Source organism: Drosophila subobscura, chromosome A (assembly GCF_008121235.1).
Source record: "Drosophila subobscura isolate 14011-0131.10 chromosome A, UCBerk_Dsub_1.0, whole genome shotgun sequence".
In the NCBI taxonomy this organism is placed as follows: domain Eukaryota; kingdom Metazoa; phylum Arthropoda; class Insecta; order Diptera; family Drosophilidae; genus Drosophila; species Drosophila subobscura.
Window position 1 is genome coordinate 1029949 of NC_048530.1, and position 27327 is coordinate 1057275.

Below are 27327 nucleotides of genomic sequence, written 5' to 3' on the forward strand. Positions count from 1 at the left end.
AAATTGTGAGACACTCTAAAAATACGCATGTACGTGCATACATAAATATATAAATATTGCAAATATATTGAGTTGCTTAATTTTTTTTTTGTTGCTTGCTTCGTCAAGTAGTTTTATTAAAAGTGCACAACTAGGGAGCTCTAAACAGAAAAAAAAAAAACTTCTAGAGAAGCAAAAGCGACAACTTCGCGGTGTGTTTTTATTAATAACTAAAACAGAAAAGAAAAGCTATTTGTAGCTCAACGCAACCACCACAGATAATCGAGCAAATCAAAAATGGCTGAAGCTAATAAGAGGAATATTCCCATAAAACTGGGTGACTTCAGCGTCATTGACACGGAGTTTAGCAACATTCGGGAAAGATTCGACTCTGAGATGCGCAAAATGGAGGAAGAGATGGCCAAGTTCCGGCACGAGCTGATGAATCGAGAGGCAAACTTTTTCGAGTCCACAAGGTGAGCTCCCAGCCGTGGATTTTTATGGATTTGGGCTGCCGGCCAATTAGACCGCCCATAGCCTAACAAAAAAATGTGTGCATTGTACATATGTATGTACATACAAATGTATGTAAATTACGTAATGGCGCAGAATAATTTTTTTTAATTACCAATAATATTGAGAGAGTCACGGTGAGAAGGGGTTCCCCAGATCCCAATGGTCTTAGGGTTTCGCAGGTGCGTTCGATGAGAGTCGCTGGGTTGAATATCGGCAGAATCCTGTGTATTTATCTGCTCTTGTTTCCTCAACGCCAACACTTATGTTTTTTTATTAAGCGACATAGAATGTACTATTTTATTTGTGGAAATTTGGCGAAAACTTGTTTACATCGCTTGTATATATGAATGCTTGTGTACATACATACATATGTACATACATACATATGTATGTATGTGTCAAATTCGCTTTATTTCCGTTACCGTTTCTGCCTGACAGCAACTTGCATCAGTATGTTTGTACATATGTACACACATACATATGTATGTATGTACATATGCATCTTGTGCTATCGGTGGCCTGTTTCTACCCGTCGACAAATGTGCATGCTCTACGGAAAAATGATCTCATATTTTCTTGGCCCTAAATATAGGCACATACGCACATAGGCGAATATAGGAACACATACATTGATATGTATGTGTGTATATGTATGTACTGGGCTAAGGCAAGGCAAGGTCTTTTTTCAAGATGAGTCATCAGTTCAAATTTTCCCATGTACATTGTACATGTATGTACATACATACATAGTTGCTTTCCCCCGACCATGAAGAAACTATAAAGGAGGTCTCGTCGGCAATATTAAGAAATTTGTACGAGTGAAAAGTGCGAGCGAAAGGGCTCTCGCTGTAACCTTCCGCATTGACAAGCAAACGAGCACTGACAGTAAGAAAAAGCAGCGAGTAACTCTGCCACCGACGAGCCAACCCAAAATGTATTTGGCGTTCCACCCACACTCACTGGTGCATCCCCACATTTCCTGCCTATGATATATTTGATCCCCGAAGTACATACATATATGTATGTATACATACTTACATTTGTATGTATGCATTAATTTTCTCGAGGCCGTTCATCTGTGTCTAGCAGACAACTACATATGTATGTATGTGGTGTGTATGTATGTAGGTCCCCTGCCTGCTGTTGATGCAACCATTATGGGGCTTAACGGAATTCTCTAACGGCACAGCCTTGTACATATATCTATGTATATGTGTATGTGTGTGTGTATAAGGTACATAACACAATGTCGGTGCATGAAGACACGCATGTATGTACATGCATACATATGTATGTATGTATGTACATATGATTTCAATTTGAATATTCACGAAATAAACAGAAAATGGTGTTGCCACTAAAAATTAAAAGAAGCAGCAAAGATATTTAAAGAGTTCACGTCACGTCAAGCAAGATATCAAGTATGTACATATGTATGGACATATGTACGTATATATGTACATACGTTACGTGGGCGCCACTGAAGGCAAAAATAGTAAGCGGCTTCACTCACTTGGCGTCAATTGTGATGGTTTTTTATGTACATATATATGTAATTTGTTATTAATTCCGTATGTATGTATGTACATACGCATGCACGCCACGCATCAATAATTTGTTGGAATAGTCCGTTGCCACAAAGCACACCGCAGGGAGAGTTACAAATAGAAAGGCACAGGTGGAGGTGGAGGCATACGTGGTGGACAAGGTTTGGTTTAGAATATACCCTTAATTGTTGTTGTGGCTATTCAAATTAGCTGGTGGCATCCACGGCAACGCCAATATTAACAACAGCAAGTACATACAGTAAGCACACATATTATTCGTACACCACCATCACCCTAGTTTGAACACCTATAACTTGGCGTACGGTCAACGTAAACAGGAAAAGTTAATTTTGTATCAAAGATCAACATATCTACTATATGTTTATGAAAAAAGTTTCTAATTTTCTTCTATGGTATCCTTATAAAAATTAACTTAAGCAAAAACGACCTTTTTTTTCGCACATAAATTATTCGTACAGCCGTCCGATTCCTTAAGTAAAATTCAAATATTAAAGGTAAAATGAACAAAGAAAATTGTTGTTTGCTATATTTAGCCTTAATGATAACTAAAAGCCCTAGAAACAATCTTTCCCCCAAGTTATTGATGCCCCATGAATTAATAGTGACCCCCTCCACAAGCAGTACCGGTTGCAATAACTCCCTCGATGTAATGTTGGGCTTCCGTATCCTTTTTTACAAATATTTTTACACAGGCTTCATGTAACTCAAGTTTACTAACCGTAGTGAAAGTTTCAGCTAGTTGCAGTTTTAAATGAGCCAGATTTGATCCAAAAAAGATTACATTTTGCGTAATTTTTTGGGATGGGTCAAGTTTAACTTCGAATTATGACCAAACGGAATGACACATGGATGCCAATTGCCACTCAAAATAAAGTTTAATACACCCTTTATCATATTTCCATTAAACAAGACCATTCGTAAAGCTCCAGTTAAAAAACAACACAGGTGAAACACTAGGCACCCTCCGAAATGCCATACAGCAGGGACCACCATTTTTTTTCTCATCATGGGCTAAATGAACTTTCGCAAAGGCCAACCAATCAAAAATCTGTCTTAGATGGACTCTCTAGTCATTATCATTCTCTAGAAATGAATCTGGCCATGGGTTTCTCCAAAAGTCTTCCGGAAAATTAAATTAACATATCTTGAAAAAAATCGTATGGGTCATTGGAGGGTGCCTATTGTTTCACCTGTGTTGTTTTTTTAACTGGAGCTGTACGAATGGCCTTATGTAATGGAAATATGAAAAAGGGTGTATTAAACTTTATTTTGAGCGACAATTGGCATCCATGTGTCATTCCGTTTGGTCATAATTCGAAGTTAAACTTGACCCATCCCAAAAAATTACGCAAAATGTAATCTTTTTTGGATCAAATCTGGCTCATTTAAAACTGCAACTAGCTGAAACTTTCACTACGGTTAGTAAACTTGAGTTACATGAAGCCTGTGTAAAAATATTTGTAAAAAAGGATACGGAAGCCCAACATTACATCGAGGGAGTTATTGCAACCGGTACTGCTTGTGGAGGGGGTCACTATTAATTCATGGGGCATCAATAACTTGGGGGAAAGATTGTTTCTAGGGCTTTTAGTTATCATTAAGGCTAAATATAGCAAACAACAATTTTCTTTGTTCATTTTACCTTTAATATTTGAATTTTACTTAAGGAATCGGACGGCTGTACGAATAATTTATGTGCGAAAAAAAAGGTCGTTTTTGCTTAAGTTAATTTTTATAAGGATACCATAGAAGAAATTTAAAAAATTTTTTCATAAACATACAGTAGATATATTGCTCTTTGATACAAAATTAACTTTTTCGGTTTACGTTGACCGTAGGCCAAGTTATAGGTGTTCAAACTAGGGTGATGGTGGTGTACGAATAATATGTGTGCTTACTGTACATATGTACAGTGGGGAGCAATGATGAGTACATGTTCACAATAACTGACTTTCGTCGCCCATAACTTCTAAACGCATAATGCAAACGTAACGTTTTTTTTTTGTAGACATCAATCACTTTATCCTTAACAAATAGGCAATACCAGAAAAATACAAATGTGAAGCTTTTAAATAGCGAAAAAAAAAAAATAAAAAAAGGCGCATGTACTCATTTATGCACTTTTCGTTGTTTTCACTTATTTAATGTTTCAAAATTTTCTAATCAACAATATGCCTGCAGATTTGATGTTAAATATTTTTTGTTTATATTCTAGTAATACTAACATCAAATTAAGACATTTCTCATAAAAATCGAAGCAGATTTCATGTATTTATTTTGGTCTAGATAGCCAAGTATGGCCATCGTACCACCACCTAAAACATCCTCACACCATTTTACATCTACCTGCACTTTTCACGTGGTAGGTAAATAATGGTAAGCCAAACCCGAAAATTTCAAATTAGCATAACAATTTGACCACGGATGATTGAAAACGTGTTATCAGGTCTGATGAGTCCAAATAATCATATGGGTGGTAGTAATGTTAAACCATGAAACATCCCGGTAGATGTAAAATGGTGTGAGGATGTTTCAGGTGGTGGTACGATGGCCATACTTGGCCATCTAGACCAACATTGATAGTATTATGCGAAACGAACCTTTTTGGGCCTTAGAAAGTCCTTGTTACTAATTTGCGACATTATAAGTGGGGCTTTTGGGTCTGCAAGCGCCTTAGGGCGACCATGGCTTTGCTGTTTCGGGACAAAATTTCGCGTATTTTCCACTCTGATCACCACCGATTGACTAATGCCATGTTTTTCAGCAGTATAAGCTGTCGCATAGCTATTTTCAGTGAGCTACACAATAATATTTACATTTTCTAGATATTGTTTCTTCTGTCTCAGGTACAACTTAGGCACTATTTAATAAATTCGTGAAATCTGCTTCGATTATTATGAGAAATATCTTAATTTGATGTTAGTATTACTAGAATATAAACAAAAAAATATTTAACATCAAATCTGCAAGCATATTGTTGATTAGAAAATTTTGAAATATTAAATAAGTGAAAACAACGAAAAGTGCATAAATGAGTACATTCAAGTTTTTTTAGTTTTTTATTTTTCACTATTTAAAAGCTTCACATTTGTATTTTTTTGGTATTGCCTACTTGTTTAGGATAAAGTGATTGATGTCTACAAAAAAATTGGTTACGTTTGCATTATGCGATTAGAAGTTATGGGCGACGAAAGTCAGTTATTGTGAACATGTACTCATCACTGCTCCCCACTGTATATCGATTAGGTCATGGGTCGATTCCGGAAGAGGAGCTTCCGGCTTCTCCCATACGTCTAAGTCTGCAACAAAAGGAAATTAGTCCAAATTGGGTTCTCCATGCAACTCCACCTTTCTGTTTGTAACTCTCCCTGCGGTGTGCTTTGTGGCAACGGACTATTTCACCTTTGACCTTTGACATCTGCTGGAATGGCGTGTCGTCGATAAATAAACAGCAGGCTAGGGGAATGACTTCCAGCGCCCCAAGTCGAATTCGTTTCCCAAATAGCACATACATAAGTCTCCATAGTTTCCAAATACTTGGAAGTTTCTCCATTTGAAAAATGTCAAAGCAGTCACATGCGAACATATGTATGTATATATGTATATTTACATATGTAGATACCCTGCAGTACAGGTCGTCGATGTGGAAGCGACGACATACCGACATGACTTTTCATACAACAAACTGATGTCGGTAACACGGAGGTGTCCTAGGAGCGTAAGTGATGACGTGTAATGCATTAATAATTGATGAACTTCTCTAAAAAATAATGCATTAATAAGTGTTGAATTTCTCTAAAAAGTAAGGCATTAATAAGTAAGGCTATTTCTGAAAAAAAAACTTGTAAAAATGGAGTATAAAAATGTTTTATTTTCCTTTATTTATAAATTTTTAGGTTTACATTCATTATACCCGGTACTCGAAGAGTAAATAGGGTATACTGTATTTGTGCGTATAACGGTTGTATGTAACGCACAGAAGAAAACGTTTCCGAACCCATAAAGTATATATATTCTTGATCAGCATCAAGAGCCGAGTCGATTGAGCCATGTCTGTCTGTCCGTCTGTCCGTCCGTCCGTCTGTCCGTCTTGTTTGTCGGCTAGTTCTCAGAGACTATAAGAGCTAGAGCCACCAAATTTTAGCACCAGACTGCTGTATGCTCACACTGAAACCAGTGTATTTAAAAAATGAGCCCCGCCCCCTTCCGCCTCCGCAAAAGGGCGAAAACCTCCAAAATCTACAATTTTAAAGATAACAGAAAACTAAAAACGCCATTCCGTAGGGAATGACCATATCTATCAGATCACCAAATCGGGATACGATTGGATCATTATTTTAGCCACAATGAAGAAATTTTCGGTGGCCAAACCCACCCCGTCCCGCAGCTTATAGCAGCACACTCTGATTCGCGCAGTTTATGGCCTCTGCCCCTGACACGTCTCTGCCGTTGCCTCTGCCGCGACTCTGCCCTGACTCTGCAAAGTGTGTCTCTAGGGGAGGGTGGCGAGCTAAAGGAGCGTGTTGGCGTGAGTAGTGTTGTTGATGTAGATGCCAGATGAAGAAAAAATGTAAAATTTGACAAATAACCGCTAATGTACAGATGTAGTACTGAGTGCCGGGTATAAAAGTTGTGACGCGTAAGAAGCGTCTCACACGTCCCTTCTCGTTTTTGTTCTGTGTTTTTTCACAGAACATTTTAGTAAATCTTCACCTGAACAACCTCTGAAATTAAATTAAATAATTAATAAATATTTGTTTTTGTTTGCTTTGTTGTTTAAACTTACTTATAAAGTCCTTCCAGGACGAGCCCGTCTCCAAAATGTTCTGTTTTTGTTGATCTGGTAATGAAAAAAAAAAATAATTTACACAAAAATGACAAAAAACCCGTCAAATGTGCACCTAATCGACTTTAGTGTTGGCTTTTCTGTTTTTGTGATGATCGAAAACGCAAATAATTCAGATACAATTTGATACAATTATTTAAATGAAACATTGAACTTACCTGATAATAATGCCCAATGTATGTTTATAGACTCCCAATCAGTCGAATATACTCACGAGTTTTCAAAAAAAAAAGTTTCTAAAAATCCAGCAACGAATGATAGTGGAGCAAATTTATTTTTCCATTTATCAAGATTCTTTACCTTATTTAAAAAGTAAAGAATTAAACTTCTAAGTGAAAAGGTTTTTTTTATACCCGGTACTCGAAGATTAAATAGGGTATATTGTATTTGTGCGAATAACGGTTGTATGTAGGTTAGGTTAGGTTGAGGCGGCTGTCGGGGTTGTCAGAGACCCGACACACTTAGGCCGGTTTCGGCCCATTGTGATACCGCATGTTTCGTTCCCTTCTCTCTCGTGAGACCCTATTTTATCCATTATCCCATCCGGATGCCCTTATGAAGCCTGCGATCCGTCTGGGACTTTTTGTAGACATGTCCGAAATGTCATTTAGAAAAGGAGCGCCCAAGTATTGGAGTCTCCTTCTACTGAGAGCCGGGAAGGAGCAGAACAGGTGTTCCACAGTCTCCTCCTCGTCCTCATCTCTACAGCTTCGACAGAAGTCGTTATATGGGGCTCCCAGCCTGTTTGCATGTGTGCCTATTAGCCAGTGTCCCGTAAGGGAGCGTATGACTGAGCTGCACCTACTCCTACTGAGTTTGCAGAGCTCATCGGTGCGCTTCCTATTAATGTCAGGCCATGTTTGCCGATTTATGCGACATAGTGGCACAGTTTGCCATCTGTCATTTGTTAGTTGCTTAAAATGTTCTTTTATTTTGAGCTTGCAGGTGGCCATTGGCATACGAATATCCTCCTTATCATTGAGAAGGGGGATTGTTGTTCCAGCTCTGGCCAGCTTATCTGCTATACAGCCTTCAATGTCCTGGTGGCCCGGGACCCATATTAGGCTGATGACGAACTGATAAGCCATCTCATGAAGAGATTTGCGACAGTTTGCCACTGTAGCCGAGCTTGTTGTTATCGCATTCAGTGATTTGATTGCAGCTTGGATATCACTATATCACGGTTGTATGTAACGCACAGAAGGAAACTTTCCGACCCCATGAAGTATATATATTCTTGATCAGCATCTATAGACGAGTCGATTGAGCCATGTCTGTCTGTCTGTCCGCCCGTCCGTCCGTCTGTCCGTCCATATGAAGCGCCTAGTACTCAGAGACCATAAAAGCTAGAGCCACCAAATTTTGCATCCAGACTTCTGTATGCTCACACTGTTACAAGTGTATTTATAAAATGAGCCCCGCCCCCTTCCGCCCCCGCAAAAGGACGAAAACCTCCCAAATCTACAATTTTGAATATAAAAGAAAACGCCATTCCATAGGGAATGACTATATCTATCAGATCACCAAATTGGGATCCGATTGGATCATTATTATAGCCACAATGAAGAAATTAATTTTCAGTGGCCAAACCCACCCCGTCCCGCAGCTTATATTTGTTTTTTGCACATTCTCTCATTCACACTCTGCTTCGGGCAGTGGCAGAGGCCTCCGCCTCTGACACGTCTCTGCCTCTGCCGCGTCTCTGCCCTGATTTTGCAGTGTGTAGCTCTAGGGGAGGGTGACGAGCTAAAGAAGCGAGTTAACGTGAGTAGTGTTGTTGAAGTAGATGACAGATGAAGAAAAAATTTAAAATTTGTCAAATAACCGCTAAGGTGCAGATGTAGTACTGAGTGCCGGGTATAAAAGTTGTGACGCGTTAGAAGCGTCTCACACGTCCCTTCTCGTTATGAATTATTTTGTGTAAATACCCCAAAACTAAGGCCCGTTTTAGCGATCACTCGAATAGACTCAATAATGAATATTAGGCAAAATCTTTCAAAAGCTTTGTAATACATATTTTTTTTATGATTTTTGGAGCTCAACTAATAATGTTTGTGGAAAACTTTTTTGGAATTGCTTGGACATTCAGGACATTAAAATGAAAGGAATTTCAAGGGGTTCAAATAAAGTTCGCTGCAGGCCTGTTTGATGCAATTATGTAATGTTTTAACTTCTTCAAATTGTTGACAAGACTCATATCAGTTACGTAAAAGCTATCCCCATGCGATACCTGTAAAATTTTGATCAGGAGAGAAGAAAACTCCCAAATTAGGGGAAAATTTTAGTCTTTAATCCACTTATTTATCAACTAGGGAAACTAGCATGACCATGTGACAAAAATGTTGCAGAATCTCACCAAAGGACTTTTAGATTAGCTTTTCTACTGATTCACTCATCATCGACGAAACAATTCGGGTGTAAATCGGGAGATGGTTCCCAACACCATTATGGTCCCCTCAGAAATATTGTAACGAGTCAAAAAATGATCTTCCCTTCTTAGATCATGAAAGAACAATTAAATCGATCTATTCTTTTCAAATTAAAACGCTTTTAAAAAAAAAAAACGAGAAGGGACGTGTGAGACGCTTCTTACGCGTCACAACTTGTATACCCGGCACTCAGTACTACATCTGCAACTTAGCGGTTATTTGTCAAATTTTACATTGTTTCTTAATCTGTCATCTACATCAACAACACTTCTCACGCCAACACACTCCTTTAGCTCGCTCCCCTTCCCTAGACCCACACACTGCAGACTCGCGGCAGAGGCAGATGCCACACATTGCGCGAAGCAGAGTGTGATTGAGAGAATGTGCAAATAACAAATATCAGCTGCGGGACGGGGTGGGTTTAGCCAATGCAAATAATTTTGTTCATTGTGGCTGATTGATCCAATCGGATCCCAATTTGGTGATCTGATAGATATGGTCATTCCCTACGGAATGACGTTTTTAGTTATCTTTTATCTTCCAAATTGGTTTGGGAGGTTTTCGCCCTTTTGCGGGGGCGGAAGGGGGCGGGGCTCATTTTTGAAATACACCTGTAACAGTGTGAGCATAAATGTGAGCAGTGTGAGCAGTCTGAATGCAAAATTTGGTGGCTCTAGCTTTTATGGTCTCTGAGATCCAGGCGCTCATAAGGACGGACGGACAGATAGACATGGCCCAATTGATGCTGATCAAGAACATATATGTATACTCTATGGGGTTGAAAAGTTTCCTTCTGTGCGTTACGTACAAACGTTAGCGGCAGAGAACAAAATCCTAACTTACGCGCTATCTGACATTGTCATCGATGTTTTCTGGTACTGTAGGGTATGTACAGAAATTCATACATACATATGTAAGTATGTACATACATACATAAGAACACAGAAACCACAAATTCAGATACAATTAAAATATGTACATATGGTTTAAATTGTGTCACCTCTTAATTATTTTGATTCTGAAGATCAAAATGTGCTTCCGGTTTCTTTTTGTGGCACAGGGTTCGGGCTGCCTTAGCAGATATTTATGTAACTCAAATCGGAAAATCGTCTCCACCCTAGCATGTAATTGGTTAGATCCGCCATTAGAGTTAGTGACTTCAGCTTAGTGACTAAGCTTTACTTGTACAACGAGTATGTAAAAATAAGCGCGGCCATCTAATTACATACATTTGTATACATGTTCATATGTACATATATCTATATGCATGTACATATGTACACACATACATATTTAATTATATTATATGTAATACAGCGATTCGCACCAATACCAATTTAATTTAGTTGCTGTCTTCGCACATAAACGCTAAAACGACGCGCGATGGTATGCGTGTCGAGCCCGGATCTATCTTTTTAGCTGCATCAATCAGCTTTTCAGATAAACAAAGTTCTTTATAACCAGCACTAAGATACTCAAGTTATGTGAACAGCGCTACCTCAGAAAAAACCTTAAAAAACAAAAACAGACTTTAAATATTCTTAAAAAAAAGATCTGCCATAGAAAAAAAAACATAATTCATTTAAGAATGTTAAAGCCCGATATCTATCAGAAAACGACGGTTTGGTTCCTTGAGGAAAAAAGAAAAGTTCGATTTTGTCGAGTAGTGTAAATAACGAGGGAAGATGATATCATAATCATTTTTAGACATTGCACTATGGGTAAAAAGCCTGTTTGTTTGGCATTAATAAAAAAATAGAGCTAGAGCTTTACAAATTGGCATGAATGTTCGTTTGACTTAAGTATAATTTCGGAAAAAAAATTTGGAATTTGGAACCCGCCTACCTCCCGCCCCAAACGAACTGGATCCCATTTACCTCGTATTTATTGTAAAAAAAAAGGTATTCAAAGGATAAATTATAATAAAAGAACCTTTAAAACATTTTAGAGCTTCAAGAAAATATAATTGATTGACTGATTGAATGATTGTTTGGTTAAAAGTAATTTGATTGGAATTGCTCCAAAGTACAATTGTATTTAGCCTAGTACTTGTTTAACTAAGCAATAACTTTGATAATTTTCGTTTGAATTGTAATAGTTTCATCTTTAGTTAGTTCAGTTTTTATCAATACTCTTTAAACTATAGCATATTATTGCGTCTGCTTCACGATTGTTGTTGGTCCAGACCTCCAGCAGCGCTGAATAAGTGAACTCAAGCATCTGCAAAATTTAAAATTTTCCGAAAAGGGGCAAAAACGGGCAAAAAGCATTAACACCACGTGATTCTATAATATTTGGTAATAACATGTAACTTGAACCTCTGTGCAGTGCTGTGCTGTGCAAAAGTAATATTCCACAGAAAACACGTGCAATTGTTAGTACCAAGCTAAAAAGACACATGAACAAAACATTGGACAAAAACATTAATTAACAATTAATTTAAATACTTGAAAAACCGCCAATACTTAAATACTACTAAATTTAAAAATATTACTTAATACTTTAAATACTTATTTACTTGTATATAAACTTTGTAATCGAGCTACAATTACAGCTGCAAGTTGCTCCATTTTTCCGCACTTTTTCACAAGTCAAAGCATCTCAAAATCTGCCGACTTTGAAAGCGCGCAAAAAACACATGGTACTATGTTAAAATCTTCTAAAGAAAACGTTTAGAAAACTTAAGTCGCATTCAAATATTTTACCCAAAAAAATTACCTAAATGCCCAAAATTTGGGCTTTTTACCCATAGTGCATTGTACACAATAGATACTGATGCCAGTAATCGATTGTTACATATGTATTACATATGTACATACATACATTTGATACCTGACTACCGTGATTCGACACAATAACACAAGTTTCTTTAAATTCCTTGCGCTTGGATTACACTACTCGACACGACTCTGCTGCTTCGATCCAGACCAACTTTTTATGAAAGATATGGCTTACAAATGGTTTGATGATAGTTTTTTTTTCTATGGCCTCTTTCCTTTTTCTATACCTCTCAAAAATCAACATTTTTGCATTTCAAAGCTTAATATTTTTCAAACGGTATGCTAAAACCTCAAAGTGTTTGGGTACACCTTATAGATGCATCTTACCAGACGTAAGATTCTTAAGTTATGTGAAAAAAAGAAGCGCTTCATTTAAAAAACCATTCCAAAAAAATACCAAACTTTAAAAATTCTTTTAAAAAAAGTTATGCCATAGAAAAAAAACCATAAACCAAGCACTCAGTCTATCAGAAAAAGTCTGTTTGGTTCGAAGCGGATAAAAAAAGTTGGATTTTGTCGAGTAGTGTTAACATTAACGAAAAAAATATGCATGACATCACCTCACCATCGGATGCCAGAAAGAGGCACGAGAACATGCCATACACACACTCTTGTCAAAACAATGAGTGCCAGTAACGGTGTGTGTGCTTGTGTGTTTGGCAGATCCGCCAAGCGAGTAGGGCGAGCGTGTGTGCGAACAATGAGTGTAGCGAGCGGACAAAACACTATGGGGAATTTTACCTTTTCTGGCCAAAACTCAAACTTCATATAAATAAACTGCTCCATGAATTTTTCGTTTGCGTTTTCGTTTTTTGAGTATCCGGCAACGTAAACGAAAACCACAAATTCTTATCGATTTGAAGAGCGTGTGTGGACTGAGAGAACATCTGGTAGACCCTTCAGGAAAATATAGTTTACAATTATCCCTGGACTGAAAAATGGAAGGAACAACTGTGCGCAAAATCGTAAAACAGATTTGAAATACTTCGTCGGAGTCAAAAAAAATACTTCTTCCATGTCTTTATTGAAAATTAAATCTTTTTACTGAAATAAATTAATGAATTATTTATTTTTTGAGCTCTTTTGGCAATAATGGACATTTGGCAAACCGTATGCGTTATTGGCAGATCCCAAATGCATTCTCAGTTCAACTACCAGCTCTTTTTTTACATTTTTATTTTCAGTTTAAATTTTAAACTTCCACTGCAGTGCACATGTTTACAAAACACAGCTGATTTTTATACCTGTGTTGGGTTCGTTCCACGCACAAGCAAAATATATAGCAAATTCCTGGCGTTTCGCGTTTTCGCTTTAACTTTACAGGGGGTGAAACACGCGGGAATCAGTCCTTTTTGTTCTAGGTAGGAACGGTTATTTTGGAACGTATGTAGAACTTGTGGTTGTTGTAATTTCAACTTCGTGAAACGCTCGGGTTTCCCTTCCAGTGTAGTTTCCGAAAGAAGCATTACATAACACGTCTTTGCCATACATCTACGTTCCTTGGGAATGTATGCCTATAATATCGTGCCACAGGAACCTATTAAGAACCGTTCCGGAACCGTCAATGGATTCATTCCATAGCACTCCATAGCATTCAAAATTAGATTAAAAAAGGCTATGTTACAAATAAAAGAAAAACGAGAAGGGACGTGTGAGACGCTTCTTACGCTTCTAACAACTTTTTTACCCGGTACTCAGTCCTACATTTGTACCTTAGCAGTTTTTTTTTTTTTTTTTGGCAAATTTTCAATTTTTTCTTAATCTGTCATCTTTATCTACATACATCACTTCTCAAGCCTACACGCTCTTTTAGCTCGACCCCCTCCCCTAGGGCCACATACTGCAGAGGCACTGCAGAGGCAGAGGCCGCACACTGCGCGAAGCAGAGTGTGAATGAGAGAATGTGCAAAAAACAAATATAAGCTGTGGGACGGGGTGGGTTTAGCCACTGCAAATTTTTTTTCTCCATTCTGGCTATAATAATGATCGTATCTGATCCCAGTTTGATGATCTGAAAGATATGGTCATTCCCTACGGAATGGAGTTTTTAGTTTTCTTTTATCTTCAAAATTGTAGATTTGGGTGGTTTTCGTTTTTTTCGAGGGCGGAAGGGATTGGGCTCATTATACCCGGTACTCGAAGAGTAAATAGGGTATATTGTATTTGTGCACATAACGGTTGTATGTAACGCACAGAAAGAAACGTTTCCGACCCCATAAAGTATATATATTCTTGATCAGCATCAATAGCCGAGTCTCTGTCTGTCTGTCTGTCTGTCCGTCTGTCCGTCCTGATGAGCGCCTAGTACTCAGAGACTATAAGAGCTAGAGCCACCAAATTTTGCATCCAGGCTTCTGTATGCTCACACTGTTACAAGTGTATTTCAAAAATGAGCCACGCCCCCTTCCGCCTCCGCAAAAGGGCGAAAACCTCCCAAATTTACAATTTTGAAGATAGCAGAAAACTAAAAACGCCATTCCGTAGGGAATTACCATATCTATCAGATCACCAAATTGGGATACAATTGGATCATTATTATAGCCACAATGAAGAAATTAATTTGCAGTAGCCAAACCCACCCCGTCCCGCAGCATTCACACTCTGCTTCGCGCTGTTTATGGCCTGGCCCCTGACACGTCACTACCTCTGCCGCTGCCTCTGCCTCTGCCGCTGCCTCTGCCGCTGCCGCTGCCGCTGCCTCTGCCGCTGCCTCTGCCGCTGCCTCTGCCGCTGCCTCTGCCGCTGACTCTGCCGCGACTCTGCAGTGTGTGTCTATAGGGGAGGGTGGCGAGCTAAAGGAGCGTGTTGGCGTGAGTAGTGTTGTTGATGTAGATGACAGATGAAGAAAAAATGTAAAATTTGACAAATAACCGCTAAGTTGCAGATGTAGTACTGAGTGCCGGGTATAAAAGTTGTGACGCGTAAGAAGCGTCTCACACGTCCCTTCTCGTTTTTTAAATACACTTGTAACAGTGTGAGCATACAGAAGTCTGGATGCAAAATTTGGTGGCTCTAGCTTTTATGGTGCTGAGTACTAGGCGCGCATCAGTACGGACAGACAGACATGGCTCAATCGTCTCGGCTATTGATGCTGATCAAGAATATACACTTTATGGGGTAGGAAACGTTTCCATCTGTGCGTTACAAACATCCGTTATTCCCAACAAATACAATATAACCTATTTACTCTTCGAGTAATTTGTCGTCATAGGTATCATCGATCGATCAATTGGGATCAGATAGGATCATTATTATAGCCAGAATGAAGAAATTAATTTGCAATGGCTAAACCCACATTTTGGCACATTCTCTCATTCACACTCTGCTTCTGCAGTGTGCAGCCTCTGCCTCTGATGAGACGGGGGGCGAGCTAAAGGAGCGTATTGGCGTGAGAAGTGTTGTAGATGTAGATGCCAGATGAAGAAAAAATGGAAAATTTTACAAAAAAAACCGCTAAGGCACAGATGTAGTACTGAGTGCCGGGTATAAAAGTTGTGACGCGTATGAAGCGTCTCACACATCCCTTCTCGTTTTTTTTTTTTCTTATATGCGTTTGCCTGAAACGTTTTCGATGCTCGAATTTATGCCTTCCAAAAGCATGAAAGAAGAGGTACATACATATGTATGTACATATGTTGGCCTTCCGATAAAACCCGGAAGGTCGAAAAGCTGTCCGGGTAACATTTACTCTTTCTTGGTGGAAAAAGATGCATGAAAGAATGCCTGTTTCGGGGAATCGGTTCTACATAGTCTAGGGATACAAGTACATAGATTATTTTTAGTAACCACTTCTAGGCGGTCTCTGCTCTGTCGCATCTCGCACATATGTACTACATATGCATGTATACATTGGATGTACATATTCTCTCCCGCACAGGTGCGTTTTGAAAAATTGGGGTTTTGTTGCTTGGTGTCAGTCAGTGAAATTAGATCTGCCTTTCTAACATAGTGTGAGTAGGAAAAAACGCACAGAGGACATACATACATACATATGTACACGTATGTACATACATATGTACATATGTGAATCTATTGAGTTTCTCAAGACTGTACTTTTGCCTTTTACAATCGATCAGTAAATATGTACATATGTACATATTTGCAAATGGATTTGGATGTAAGTGTGTGTGTGTATGATGATGTGTAATTACATTTCTTGATTGCTTTAGTTCTCTATTTCACATTCTTCTTTTATCGCCTTACATGCTGCTTGGAATAATTTAATGTACCGAAATCATTTTATTTAACTATGAAAATTTCCTCTTCTATGTGAACAAAAGCTCTACTAAAAAAACTACGACAACAACCAGGTACAAGAAAAGCGTATGTATGTACATATGTATGTATGTATGTACATATGATCAAAAAACATATATATTTTGTATTGTTTTTAATGTTCATAATTTTCGTTTAAATAAGTTAGTGTCTAATAATAAATTACACTTGGCAAGATGCTCACATTTATTTATTTCCCTTCCTGTATGTACACATGCATTTTCGTGTGTGTTTGTTCTTCTCTAGTCCCAGGCAACTACATATGTACATATGTATGTACGTACATATGTATGTACGTACATATGTAGATATAAAATATAAAATTTGAAAAAAAAAAACCGTTAAGGTTTACTACTTAAAGGCGGGTATCCAGCACCGCAAAAAAAAATTCCTGCCAAACTTCATGAAAAACGAGGAGGAACGTTGTGAGACGCGTCTTAAGCCGCGTCACAACTCTTATACCCGGTACTCAGTACTACATCTGCACCTTAGCGGTTATTTGTCAAATTTTACATTTTCTCTTCATCTGTCATCTACATCAACAACACTACTCACGCCAACACGCTCCTTTAGCTCGCCACCCTCCCCTAGAGACACACACTGCAGAGTCAGGGCAGAGGCAGCGGCAGAGTCGTGGCAGAGGATGAAGAGACGTGTCAGGGGAAGAGGCCTCTGCCACTGCGCGAAGCAGAGTGTGAATGAGAGAATGTGTAAAAGCAACAAAAGCTGCTGGACAGGGTGGGTTTAGCCACTGCAACTTAATTTCCTTATTGTGGCCATAATAATGATCCAATCGGATCCCAATTTGGTGATCAGATAGATATGGTCATTCCCTACGGAATGGCGTTTTTAGTTTTCTTTTATCTTTAAAATTGTAGATTTGGGAGGTTTTCGCCCTTTTGCGGGGGCGGAAGAGGGCGTGGCTGATTTTGAAATACACTTGTAACAGTGTGAGCATACAGAAGTCTGGATGCAAAATTTGGTGGCTCTAGCTTTTATGGTCTCTGAGATCCAGGCGCTCAACAAGACGGACGGACAGACGGACAGACGGACAGACGGACGGACAGACAGACATGGCTCAATCGACTCGGCTATTGATGCTGATCAAGAATATATATACTTTATGGGGTCGGAGACGTTTCCTTCTGTGCGTTACATACAACCGTTATGTGCACAAATACAATATACCCTATTTACTCTTCGAGTACCGGGTATAAAAAGAAGCAGACACTTTGCGTTTGACTTTTCGTTTGTTGAGTATCCAGCCTGGTGCACAGGCCCGAAATATATGGTTGACAATTATTCCGGGGCTAACAGTGAAAAAATGGAAGAAACAACTATGTGCAAAAACGTAAAAGAGACTCTAAATAGTTCGTCGGAGTCAAAAAAATACTTCTCCCATGTCTTTATTGAAAACAAGAAGGGACGTTGAGACGCTGCTTACGCGTCACAAGATTTATACCCTGCACTCAGTACTACATCTGCACATTAGTGGTTATTTGTCAAATTTTACATTTTTTTCTTCATTGTGGCCATAATAATGATCCAATCGGATCTGTGTATTTCAAAAATGAGCCACGCCCCCTTCCGCCTCCGCAAAAGAGCGAAAACCTCCCAAATCTACAATTTTGAAGATAGCAGAAAACTAAAAACGCCAGTCCGTAGGGAATGACTATATCTATCAGATCACCAAATTGGGATACGATTGGATCATTATTATAGCCACAATGAAGAAATTAATTTGCAGTGGCCAAACCCACCCCGTCCCGCAGCATTCACACTCTGCTTCGCGCTGTTTATGGACTCTGCCCCTGACACGTCTCTGCCTCTGCCTCTGCCTCTGCCGCGACTCTGCAGTGTGTGTCTATAGGGGAGGGTGGCGAGCTAAAGGAGCGTGTTGGCGTGGGCAGTGTTGTTGATGTAGATGACAGATGAAGAAAAAATTTGACAAATAACCGCTAAAGTGCAGATGTAGTACTGAGTGCCGGGTATAAAAGTTGTGACGCGTAAGAAGCGTCTCACACGTCCCTTCTCGTTTTATTGTGATACCTGCCATAAGCTGATCCATGAATAGTAATTAGAGTAATCAAGAACCGGAGTTTCATTAATTTCAGGTTGGGTTCTGATATTGATATCTGAGAAGGGCTCCAACACTACTCAACAGTAGGTAAACTTATACACAATTAACTAGTCCACGGTAGTGGAGGGGCCAGGGAACAACAGCTGTGCCTGCACCTTAACCTTGGCTATCGGAAGTCCGAACCATTTTAAAATAGCATCCAAAGTTGGGGCACTCCACATTCTTTGGAATTATACTTGAAATCCGAGATCCCAATATAAGCAATCGAGGCTTTTACAAACACATTTTACTTAACACCCTTGATAAATATGTATGTACATACATATGTATATAGCTCAGAAAGGACGACAAATTCATATCCAACGCCGCCCTCTCCTTGTTTTGATAATTATTTTGATGTAAAACCTATGTTTTTATGTTTTATTCGATTGAATTGCCCCATTGCTATTCGCCCCTGGTATCATTTCAGCTCCACGACAAACTCGGCACTGCCATCGCGAATCCCCAAGCAACAGAACTACGTGTCCGACATCAGCTCACCCTTGATACAGGTACGTACACAGCTACATAACTATATGTATGTATGTATGTATGTATGCACATATGGAAATTTCTTTTTATTTATTTATGCCCGGTACTCGAAGAGAAACGAGAAAAGACGTGTGAGAAGCTTCTTACGCGTCACAACTTTTATACCCGGTACTCAGTAGGACATCTGTACCTATGTATTACCCCCCTGCATTTTTTTCCGCAAGCTCGTACCGGGTGTAAAATGTGTTCATGTAACAAAATGTTTAGTGAGAAAAACATTGTGGGAGCAAACTCTGGACTTCGGCCTTGGTGTGAATTCGGTCATTTGCTATTCGCATTTTATTGCTTCTCAGTGGAAGTCGTCACCTAAGAAAGGACAGATATATAAAAGTATTGTTCAAAATCAAAAAACACTGGATTTAATTTTTTTTTTTACTTTTCCTGAGTTTTTAAAGTCAGAATCTCGTAAAAAATACCTCACAAACATCAACATTTTGCAAAATTATTTTAAAAATTAAGAGAAGGGACGTGTGAGACGCTTCTTACGCTTCACAACTTTTATACCCGGCACTCAGTACTACATCTGCACCTTAGCGGTTATTTGTCAAATTTAACATTTTTTCTTCATCTGTCATCTACATTAACAACACTGCTCACGCCAACACTCTCCTTTAGCTCGCCACCCTCCCCTAGAGACACACACTGCAGAGCCAGGGCAGAGATGCGGCAGAGGCAGAGACGTGTCAGAGGCAGAAGCAGTGTGTGAATGAGAGAATGTGCAAAAGACAAACATAAGCCGCGGGACGGGGTGGGTTTAGCCACTGCAAATTAATTTCTTCATTGTGGCCATAACAATGATACAATCGGATCCCAATTTGGTGATCTAAAAGATATGGACATTCCCTACGGAATAGCGTTTTTAGTTTTCTTTTATCTTCAAAATTAAAGGTTTGGGAGAGGGCGGGGCTAATTTTTGAAATACACTGGTTTCAGTGTGAACATACAGCAGTCTGGATGCAAAATTTGGTGGCTCTAGCTCTTATAGTCTCTGAGTGAGTGATGTATAAGTATGTATGTATATAGATGTAGGAATAGATAGCAGATGTAGAAAGAATGTATAATTTAAGATTCGAAAAAAATCAGATAGGTAAATACATTGTATATACAGTTGCGAAAAAAATAATAGCACCACTACAACACATTGTGTTCTTAGACAAAAAAAAAGCAATTACTGTTGCGATTTTTTTAAATTTTTAGTTTTTTCATACAGTTAAGTATTCTCCATTAACAAAGAAAGTGTTGCCTTTCTTCAAAATTCTGTCTTTATATATTTTTTTTTTTTTTTTTTTAACTTTAAGAAAAAATACCACGAATATGGCGAAAAAAATAATAGCACCGTTAGCACTATTTTAAGTGAATATCCGTAATTTCGCGGAATTGGCTTTGTATAAACCACGTATTTATTAGTTTTAACTAATATTTCATTGTTTCTATCATAAAAGCTAATATTAATCATTACAATAATACGTGGAAAGCTCTGAAATGCGAAAAAGCGCGACCCTTGCAAAAAATTTATGTTTGACGTAAAAACTTACAGAGAATTTGGTCAATTGGTAGGCAGTTTCAATAAAATGATTAAAAACGACTTAAACTATGAAGAAAAGTGTAAAACACGTGGATGAAAACGATCTATGACCCCTTTTAGGGTCAAAAGGCTGATTCGCGAGAGCAAGAAGGTTCCCTTCAAGCCTGCTATCGAGCTTAAAATAAAAGCGACGGCCTAGAAAGTTTGGAAATATCTTAGACAACATAGCCTAAAAGCCTGCTGCCCAAAAAAAATCGCACTTTTAAACGCCAGACAAATTACTAAGCACATGATGTTTGCAAGGGAGCATGCCAATTGGACATCCCCATAATGGAGCATAAATTTTAATGTCAGATGAGTAAAAAGTGTTTTATTTACTGAAAAGGGATCTCGATCATACTTAAGACGTTCAAGGAACACCAGTACACCAAAGAAAACCATTAAAAATAAAAGGTTGAATTTAATGGTATGGGCCCGCTTCTCTTACTATGAAGTAGGGCCAATACATTGACTATAAACCATCATGGATCAGCACGTGTCCTTGAATTTCATGGAGACAGTAATGCTACCCTTTGCAGAATACGAAATTCCACTCGTATGGGTCTTTCAAACGGAAAATAGCCCCAGCATGAAAGCAAAGGAATGGTTCGGGGCCAACACTGAACGTGTTAAAGTGGCCTGCACAGTCGCCTGACATAAAACCCATCGAAAATGTGTGGTCCGACGTCCAGAAGGCAGTTGCTGATTCCAAACCAACCACTGTCGGATCACTTTGAGAACAAATTTAAGAGTCCTGGTCCAAAGCTCCCCAAAAGCTATGCCTGGACTTAGTGGATTCCATGCCAAGACGCTGCGCAGCTGATGTTGCCAAAATAGGACACTGAACTAAATCTTGAATAATAAATATTGATTTAGAATTAATAGTTCAAAAGTGTTTACTAAGAAATTCATTACTTGTTGGTCATTTTTTAAATTTTAAATCAATTTTTCAAAAGTGGTGCTATTATTTTTTTCGCCTAATTTTACGAGTTTCACTAAAGTTCCTTAAATAACTTAAAAGCCTTACAAAAAAGGTGCTATTTTTTGTTGTTCCCAGATTTGTAAGAGTCTTCCCTTTCTAAAAATGTGCTTTAAGTTTCCTTAAAGTTAAAAATGTGAGTTGGGCAACTATTTGAAAATTGCTTCTGGTGGTGGTGCTATTATTTTTTTCACAGCTGTATGTATCACACTAAGGTTACATACATATGTACATAAATACATATGAATGAATATGTACATATACACAGACTTAGTACCACAAACGTTACTACTCGTTTTAAATGAATTCGACCTAAACTTACATATATTTGTGTTTGCCTGGTTGCAGGATGAGGGCGACAGCAAAGTGCTAAAGCTCCGCTTCGACGTCAGTCAGTATGCACCCGAGGAAATAGTGGTGAAGACCGTTGACCAGAAGCTATTGGTAAGCGAAAAAGAATTTCTTTCTCCTGGTATTGCTTTGCTATCTTTACATTTTCTATCCTGTTTAGGTGCATGCCAAGCATGAAGAGAAGTCGGACACGAAGAGCGTATACAGAGAATATAACCGTGAATTTCTACTGCCCAAGGGCGTGAATCCCGAGTCCATCCGTTCGTCCCTCAGCAAGGACGGAGTTCTAACTGTAGATGCGCCGTTACCCGCCCTCACCGCAGGCGAGACATTGATTCCTATTGCGCACAAGTAAAGGCCATTACCCCATCCCAACCGATACCACTTTTTGGAGCGAGAGATGAAGGATGAGGTTATAATCATGCCGATAACATTGGAGTTGAGTGTCCTATCAACTAATTAACTTTTTGGGTTCTGACTTAAAGCTATAATATGATACTGACTTACTACTCATAATTAACTTAAATGTAATTCAAATTATTATTAAATTTGATTAAATGTTTAAATTAATTCATTTTTATTATAATTTTCGCAATTAAACGTATGTAATAATTTTTGTCGATTCCGCACTGTACTTTTTTTTTTTGGATTTATGTAGGTATTTTGGTTATTTTGGGTAGCAAAGATTGTTTTGGGATCCAAAGTTCTTATTTTTTTAAGAAGGTGGAGATGGGTGGGGCTCCTGCTCCGCTGCACCAGCATGCATGTCATGCAGCATGTCACATTTGCACTCATCGGCGGACTCATCACGACTTTTTTGGGTGAGTAGAGGTATTTTCCTGAATATGCTCGGGCCACGTAGGGGATGTTAATTATTAGATTCTCGCACGCTAATTTCCTGTGACGCCCTTGGAGGTGGTAAAGACTCGGGTTCACACTCAGCACGCAGTACGCCATCAGACAACAGCGACTATCTCCAAGCTGTGCTACGTTTTCCACAATGGCTTGATGACACATGTCTGCAGGCAGAATGCCGAGTTCTTTCCAAAAACCGGAAGGGATCTCAAAAAGATGCGGACGCTGCGCGAGGTCATGGTAAGTGCGACAGAGAAAGTCATGGTTTCTCTGGTATCTTATTCTGGTGTGCCACAGGATGCGCTGCTTAATATGCGGCAGCGGCATAGCCGACATCTGGTCTGGCTTGAGTCCCACACTCGTTTCGGCTCTGCTTTCCACAATTATGTATATACTTCCTCACCTGAACAACTCATTCTCCAAACTTTTGGTGTCCCGTCAAAGCAGTCAAACAGTGGAATCAGGCATGCCCTGGTCTGGCAGCACGGCGTGCGGGGCCTCTAGTGCCCTTTTCTGGCACCTACTGGGCGACGTATGAGTCAATTAAAAGTAGCTTTGCCATGACTGAGCCTACATTCGGGTTTAGCTTTTTGTCATTTGCAGTGTCCGGAGCGGTAGGTCTGGTCTGGAGTGAGCATTGTAGCCCATGTTTACCGATTCTTCTTTCCTGTCCTTTCTAGCTGGCCACCCTCGTAACGATGCCGTTCGATTTAATCACGACGCGTACGCAGATTGAGCTGGGCCATGATGTCCTCTATACCGATTTTTCAGCAGCTAGCACAACAAAAAGTTTAGACAACTCCAGATAGTCGGTGTTTGCGCGCCTGGCAGGCATCTACAGTCAGCAGGACGCGCGCGGTCTATACGTGGGCGTTATTCCCCGGATCCTACGCGTGGTCCCAGCCTGCGCAATAATGATCTCAACGTTTGAGTACAGCAAAGCTTTCTTTATTCAACAAATTCTTAACGTCGATATGTAATAAGAAATATACTGCTCGGTTAAAATCAACGTTTTGGTAACGATATACAAGTTTTTATTTCATTCAAAAGTACCGTTAATTATACAAAATTTGGTACAACGGGGCATCCGGTCAGAGTGGAATTCCCGAAAATAAGTTAGTTGCTTATGTTTTTTTTATACCCGGTACTCGAATTGTAAATAGGGTATATTGTATTTGTGCGAATAACGGTTGAATGTAACGCACAGAAGGAAAAGTTTCCGACCCCATAAAGAATATATATTCTGGATCAGCATCAATAGCCGAGTCGATTGAGCCATGTCTGTCTGTCCGTCCGTCCGTCCGTCTGTCCGTCCTTATGAGCGCCTGGATCTCAGAGACTATAAAAGCGAGAGCCACCAAATTTTGCTTCCAGACTTTAGTGTGCTCACACTGTTACAAGTGTGCTCACACTGTTACAAGTGTATTTAAAAAATGAGGGCAAAAAGGGCGAAAACCTCCCAAATCTACAATTTTGGAGATAAAATTCCGTAGGGAATGGCCATATCTTTTAGATCACCAAATTGGGATCCGATTGGATCCTTATTATGGTCACAATGAAGAAATTAATTTGCAGTGGCAAAACCCACCCCGTCCCGCAGCTTATATTTGTTTTAAGCACATTCTCTCATTCACACTCTGACTCGCGCAGTGTGCGGCCTCTGCCTCTGACACGTCTCTGCCTCTGACTCTGCCGCTGCCTCTGCCGCGACTCTGCCCTGACTCTGCAGTGTGTGTTTCTAGGGGATGGTGGCAAGCTAAAGGAGCGTGTTGGCGTGAGTAGTGTTCTGGATGTACATGACAGATGAAGAAAAAATGTAAAATTTGACAAAACACCGCTAAGGTGCAGATGTAGTACTGAGTGCCGGGTATAAAAGTTGTGACGCGTAAGAAGCGTCTCACACGTCCCCTCTCGTTTTATGTTAGATATCTTAACTGCCGTTAATATACATACCTACAACAGATGAGAACTATTTTCAGTCCTAAATATATAGCTAAAGTTACTAGGGTAATTTAAGATACCTGTGCCTGTCTTATCACCATTGATGGATGCATCAGTGGAAAGAATGTTCCATCCACCTGACACCCATTGTTTGAGATGTCAGTTTTTATACCCGGTACTCGAAGAGTAAATAGGGTATATTGTATTTGTGCGAATAACGGTTGTATGTAACGCACAGAAGGAAACGTTTCCGACCCCATAAAGTATATATATTATTGATCAGCATCAATAGCCGAGTCGATTGAGCCATGTCTGTCTGTCCGTCCGTCCGTCTGTCCGTCTTGTTTGTCGGCTAGTTCTCAGAGACTATAAGAGCTAGAGCCACCAAATTTTGGCTCCAGACTGCTGTATGCTCACACTGAAACCAGTGTATTTCAAAAATGAGCCGAGGAAATAGTGGTGAAGACCGATGACCAGAAGCTATTGGTAAGCGAAAAAGCGTTTTTCCTGTCAAAGACTGACAGACAAATTAAGGCTTTGGCACTATGTTTGTACATCTTGGCTTCATTATAATTGTCGAAAAGATCACTATATTCTTGGTACACAGCTGTGTAAGCAGTCTTTGCAGTGGATTAAGTAACATCATTATACAAAGTCGGGTTCAGAGAATTTACTTTCAGTAGTTCTCTGACTGTGAGAATTTTAGTTCTGTGTTTGGGAGGTAAAATACCAGCCTGAGCAAAAATCAAATGCGTAGATGTTTTTGGAGGCACAGTCACGCAACGGCGAAGGCAGTCCGTCTGTGCAGTATTAAGAGACTTGCTGTTGCTAATATTTAGATTCGAAAAACTAGTAATGGCATGTTCCTGCTGAGATCTGATGAAGGATTTGAAGAAGTTGGACGAAACCTTGGGGTTGAGTCCCGATATCACGTCTTGTTGCCCCTATTGAGAACAGCAGACAGGTCACTTAAGTTAAAGGTATTGATGTTGAGCGAAGCTGGCCTGACAAAGAAGGTATGAACTTTCGCCAAGACAGAGACTTGGCTTTTAAGAAACTCAAGGTAAGGCAAGGACCATTCAAGCTGGAATTTACGAGATCATTAAAGAACTTAATGTTCCTCAAGAAAAGCCAGGCTTTCCTTGAGTTTGGCTTTTGATTAAGTATGTACATCGATCTTGCGGACGTAAGCATTTACTGTCTTAAGTATACTGTAAGTATTACTGCCTTCTTCCATTCTACTCTCAGGTTAACCACTTTTATATAGCTTGTCAGACTTGGAACTCTTGGTGCCTGGATCTGTGCTTCGATATATTTAGAGTACAACAGTTGCAATTCTGGATTCCACCAAGTCTTGGGGCATCCATTGTTGCTCAAGGAGTAGGTTAAGTCCCTAATGTTGTTTTTGAAGCTTTCTGTGATGTTTGAAATGTCTCCTGATGGCGTAGCACCTGTTAGCCTTCGAAGCAGTCTATTCTTAGCAAGAAAGAACTTGGGCTTCTCTTTGCACTCCGGAATATCTATGGAAATAGGATGATGGTGGCTGCCTCCAACAAAAATTGAATTGCAGCTCCAGGTGACATTATCGCTGCAGTTTGAAAAGGTCGAATCAACACTGAGCCACTTTGACTGTCGATGTGACGTCTAAAGGTGCACTTTCCATCGTTCAAACAATTATAACCGGAGTTACTCATGTAGTTCTCTAGGAATCTACCCTTGGCATTGGTGACACTGTCACCAAAGCAAGTGTTTCTGGCGTTAAAATTCCTAGCAAAAATCAAATTGCTCCTGCCGTCCAGTTTTTCAACTATGGTTTGTATAGAATATTGAAAGGTGTTAGTCTTCATGGAGGGTTCAAAGTAGACTGAGACAATGGTGATATTTATTTTTTGTGTATTGTATTGTATTTTTGTATTTTTATTGAGGTTGGATGTCTTGGCGATGATAACATCGTGCTCTTAACTAAAGGCTTCCTTTTTAAGCTTAATGCCTTTTTTAACAGCAAGGGCTACACCTCCGTACCCATCATCTCTATGTTTTTATAATAGATCGAAGTTGATTAGATTCCTGTATGACATGTCGTGGGAGAAAACTTCTGAGAAGATGGCTATGCCATATCCACCAGAGTTCAGGGTGTATTCTATGTAATTATACCCGGTACTCGAAGAGTAAATAGGGTATATTGTATTTGTGCGCAAAGTGAATGTATGTAACGCACGGAAGGAAACGTCTCCGACCCCATAAAGTATATATATTCTTGATCAGCATCAATAGCCGAGTCGATTGAGCCATGTCTGTCTGCCCGTCCGTCCCTCTGTCCGTCTTGTTTGTCGGCTAGTTCTCGGAGACTATAAGAGCTAGAGCCACCAAATTTTGGCTCCAGACTGCTGTATGCTCACACTGAAACCAGTGTATTTCAAAAATGAGCCACGCCCCCTTCCGCCTCCGCAAAAGGGCGAAAACACCCAAAATCTACAATTTTGAAGATAAAAGAAAACAAAACGATTCGTTCTCTTTCGTAGTGACCAGACGTGTTTTTGTTTTGCGCTCCGTATTTTCCTTTCTATTTTGGA

The 27327-nt window shown here is 39.4% G+C and overlaps 1 protein-coding gene and 1 pseudogene across 2 annotated transcripts; both read left to right on the forward strand.

Moving 5' to 3' along the window:
* LOC117898557 (heat shock protein beta-1) lies at positions 1-22517 on the forward strand. Of its 2 annotated transcripts, XM_034808046.1 has the most exons (5): positions 1-455; positions 16399-16428; positions 18943-19024; positions 21956-22051; positions 22119-22517. In XM_034808046.1, the coding sequence occupies exons 1-5, from the start codon at positions 277-279 to the stop codon at positions 22311-22313; spliced, it is 582 nt and encodes a 193-aa protein (XP_034663937.1). In that variant the 5' UTR covers positions 1-276; the 3' UTR covers positions 22314-22517. The 2 variants fall into 2 exon arrangements, with proteins under 2 accessions (XP_034663937.1, XP_034663945.1); XM_034808054.1 differs by lacking the exon at positions 16399-16428 and having other exon boundaries at positions 277-455; positions 22119-22313.
* Positions 22518-22718: 201 nt separating this feature from the next.
* LOC117892270 lies at positions 22719-23793 on the forward strand (annotated as a pseudogene).
* The last annotated feature ends 3534 nt before the right edge of the window (positions 23794-27327 follow it).

What these genes read in the sequence shown, in the direction of transcription:
- LOC117898557 (XM_034808046.1), top strand. Translation starts at nt 277, where the DNA reads ATGGCTGAAGCTAATAAGAGGAATATTCCCATAAAACTGGGTGACTTC. An exon ending in AACTTTTTCGAGTCCACAAG is followed by an intron (nt 456 to 16,398) that starts GTGAGCTCCCAG and finishes TGTGAACAAAAG; the next exon opens with CTCTACTAAAAAAACTACGA. An exon ending in TCAGCTCACCCTTGATACAG is followed by an intron (nt 19,025 to 21,955) that starts GTACGTACACAG and finishes GCCTGGTTGCAG; the next exon opens with GATGAGGGCGACAGCAAAGT.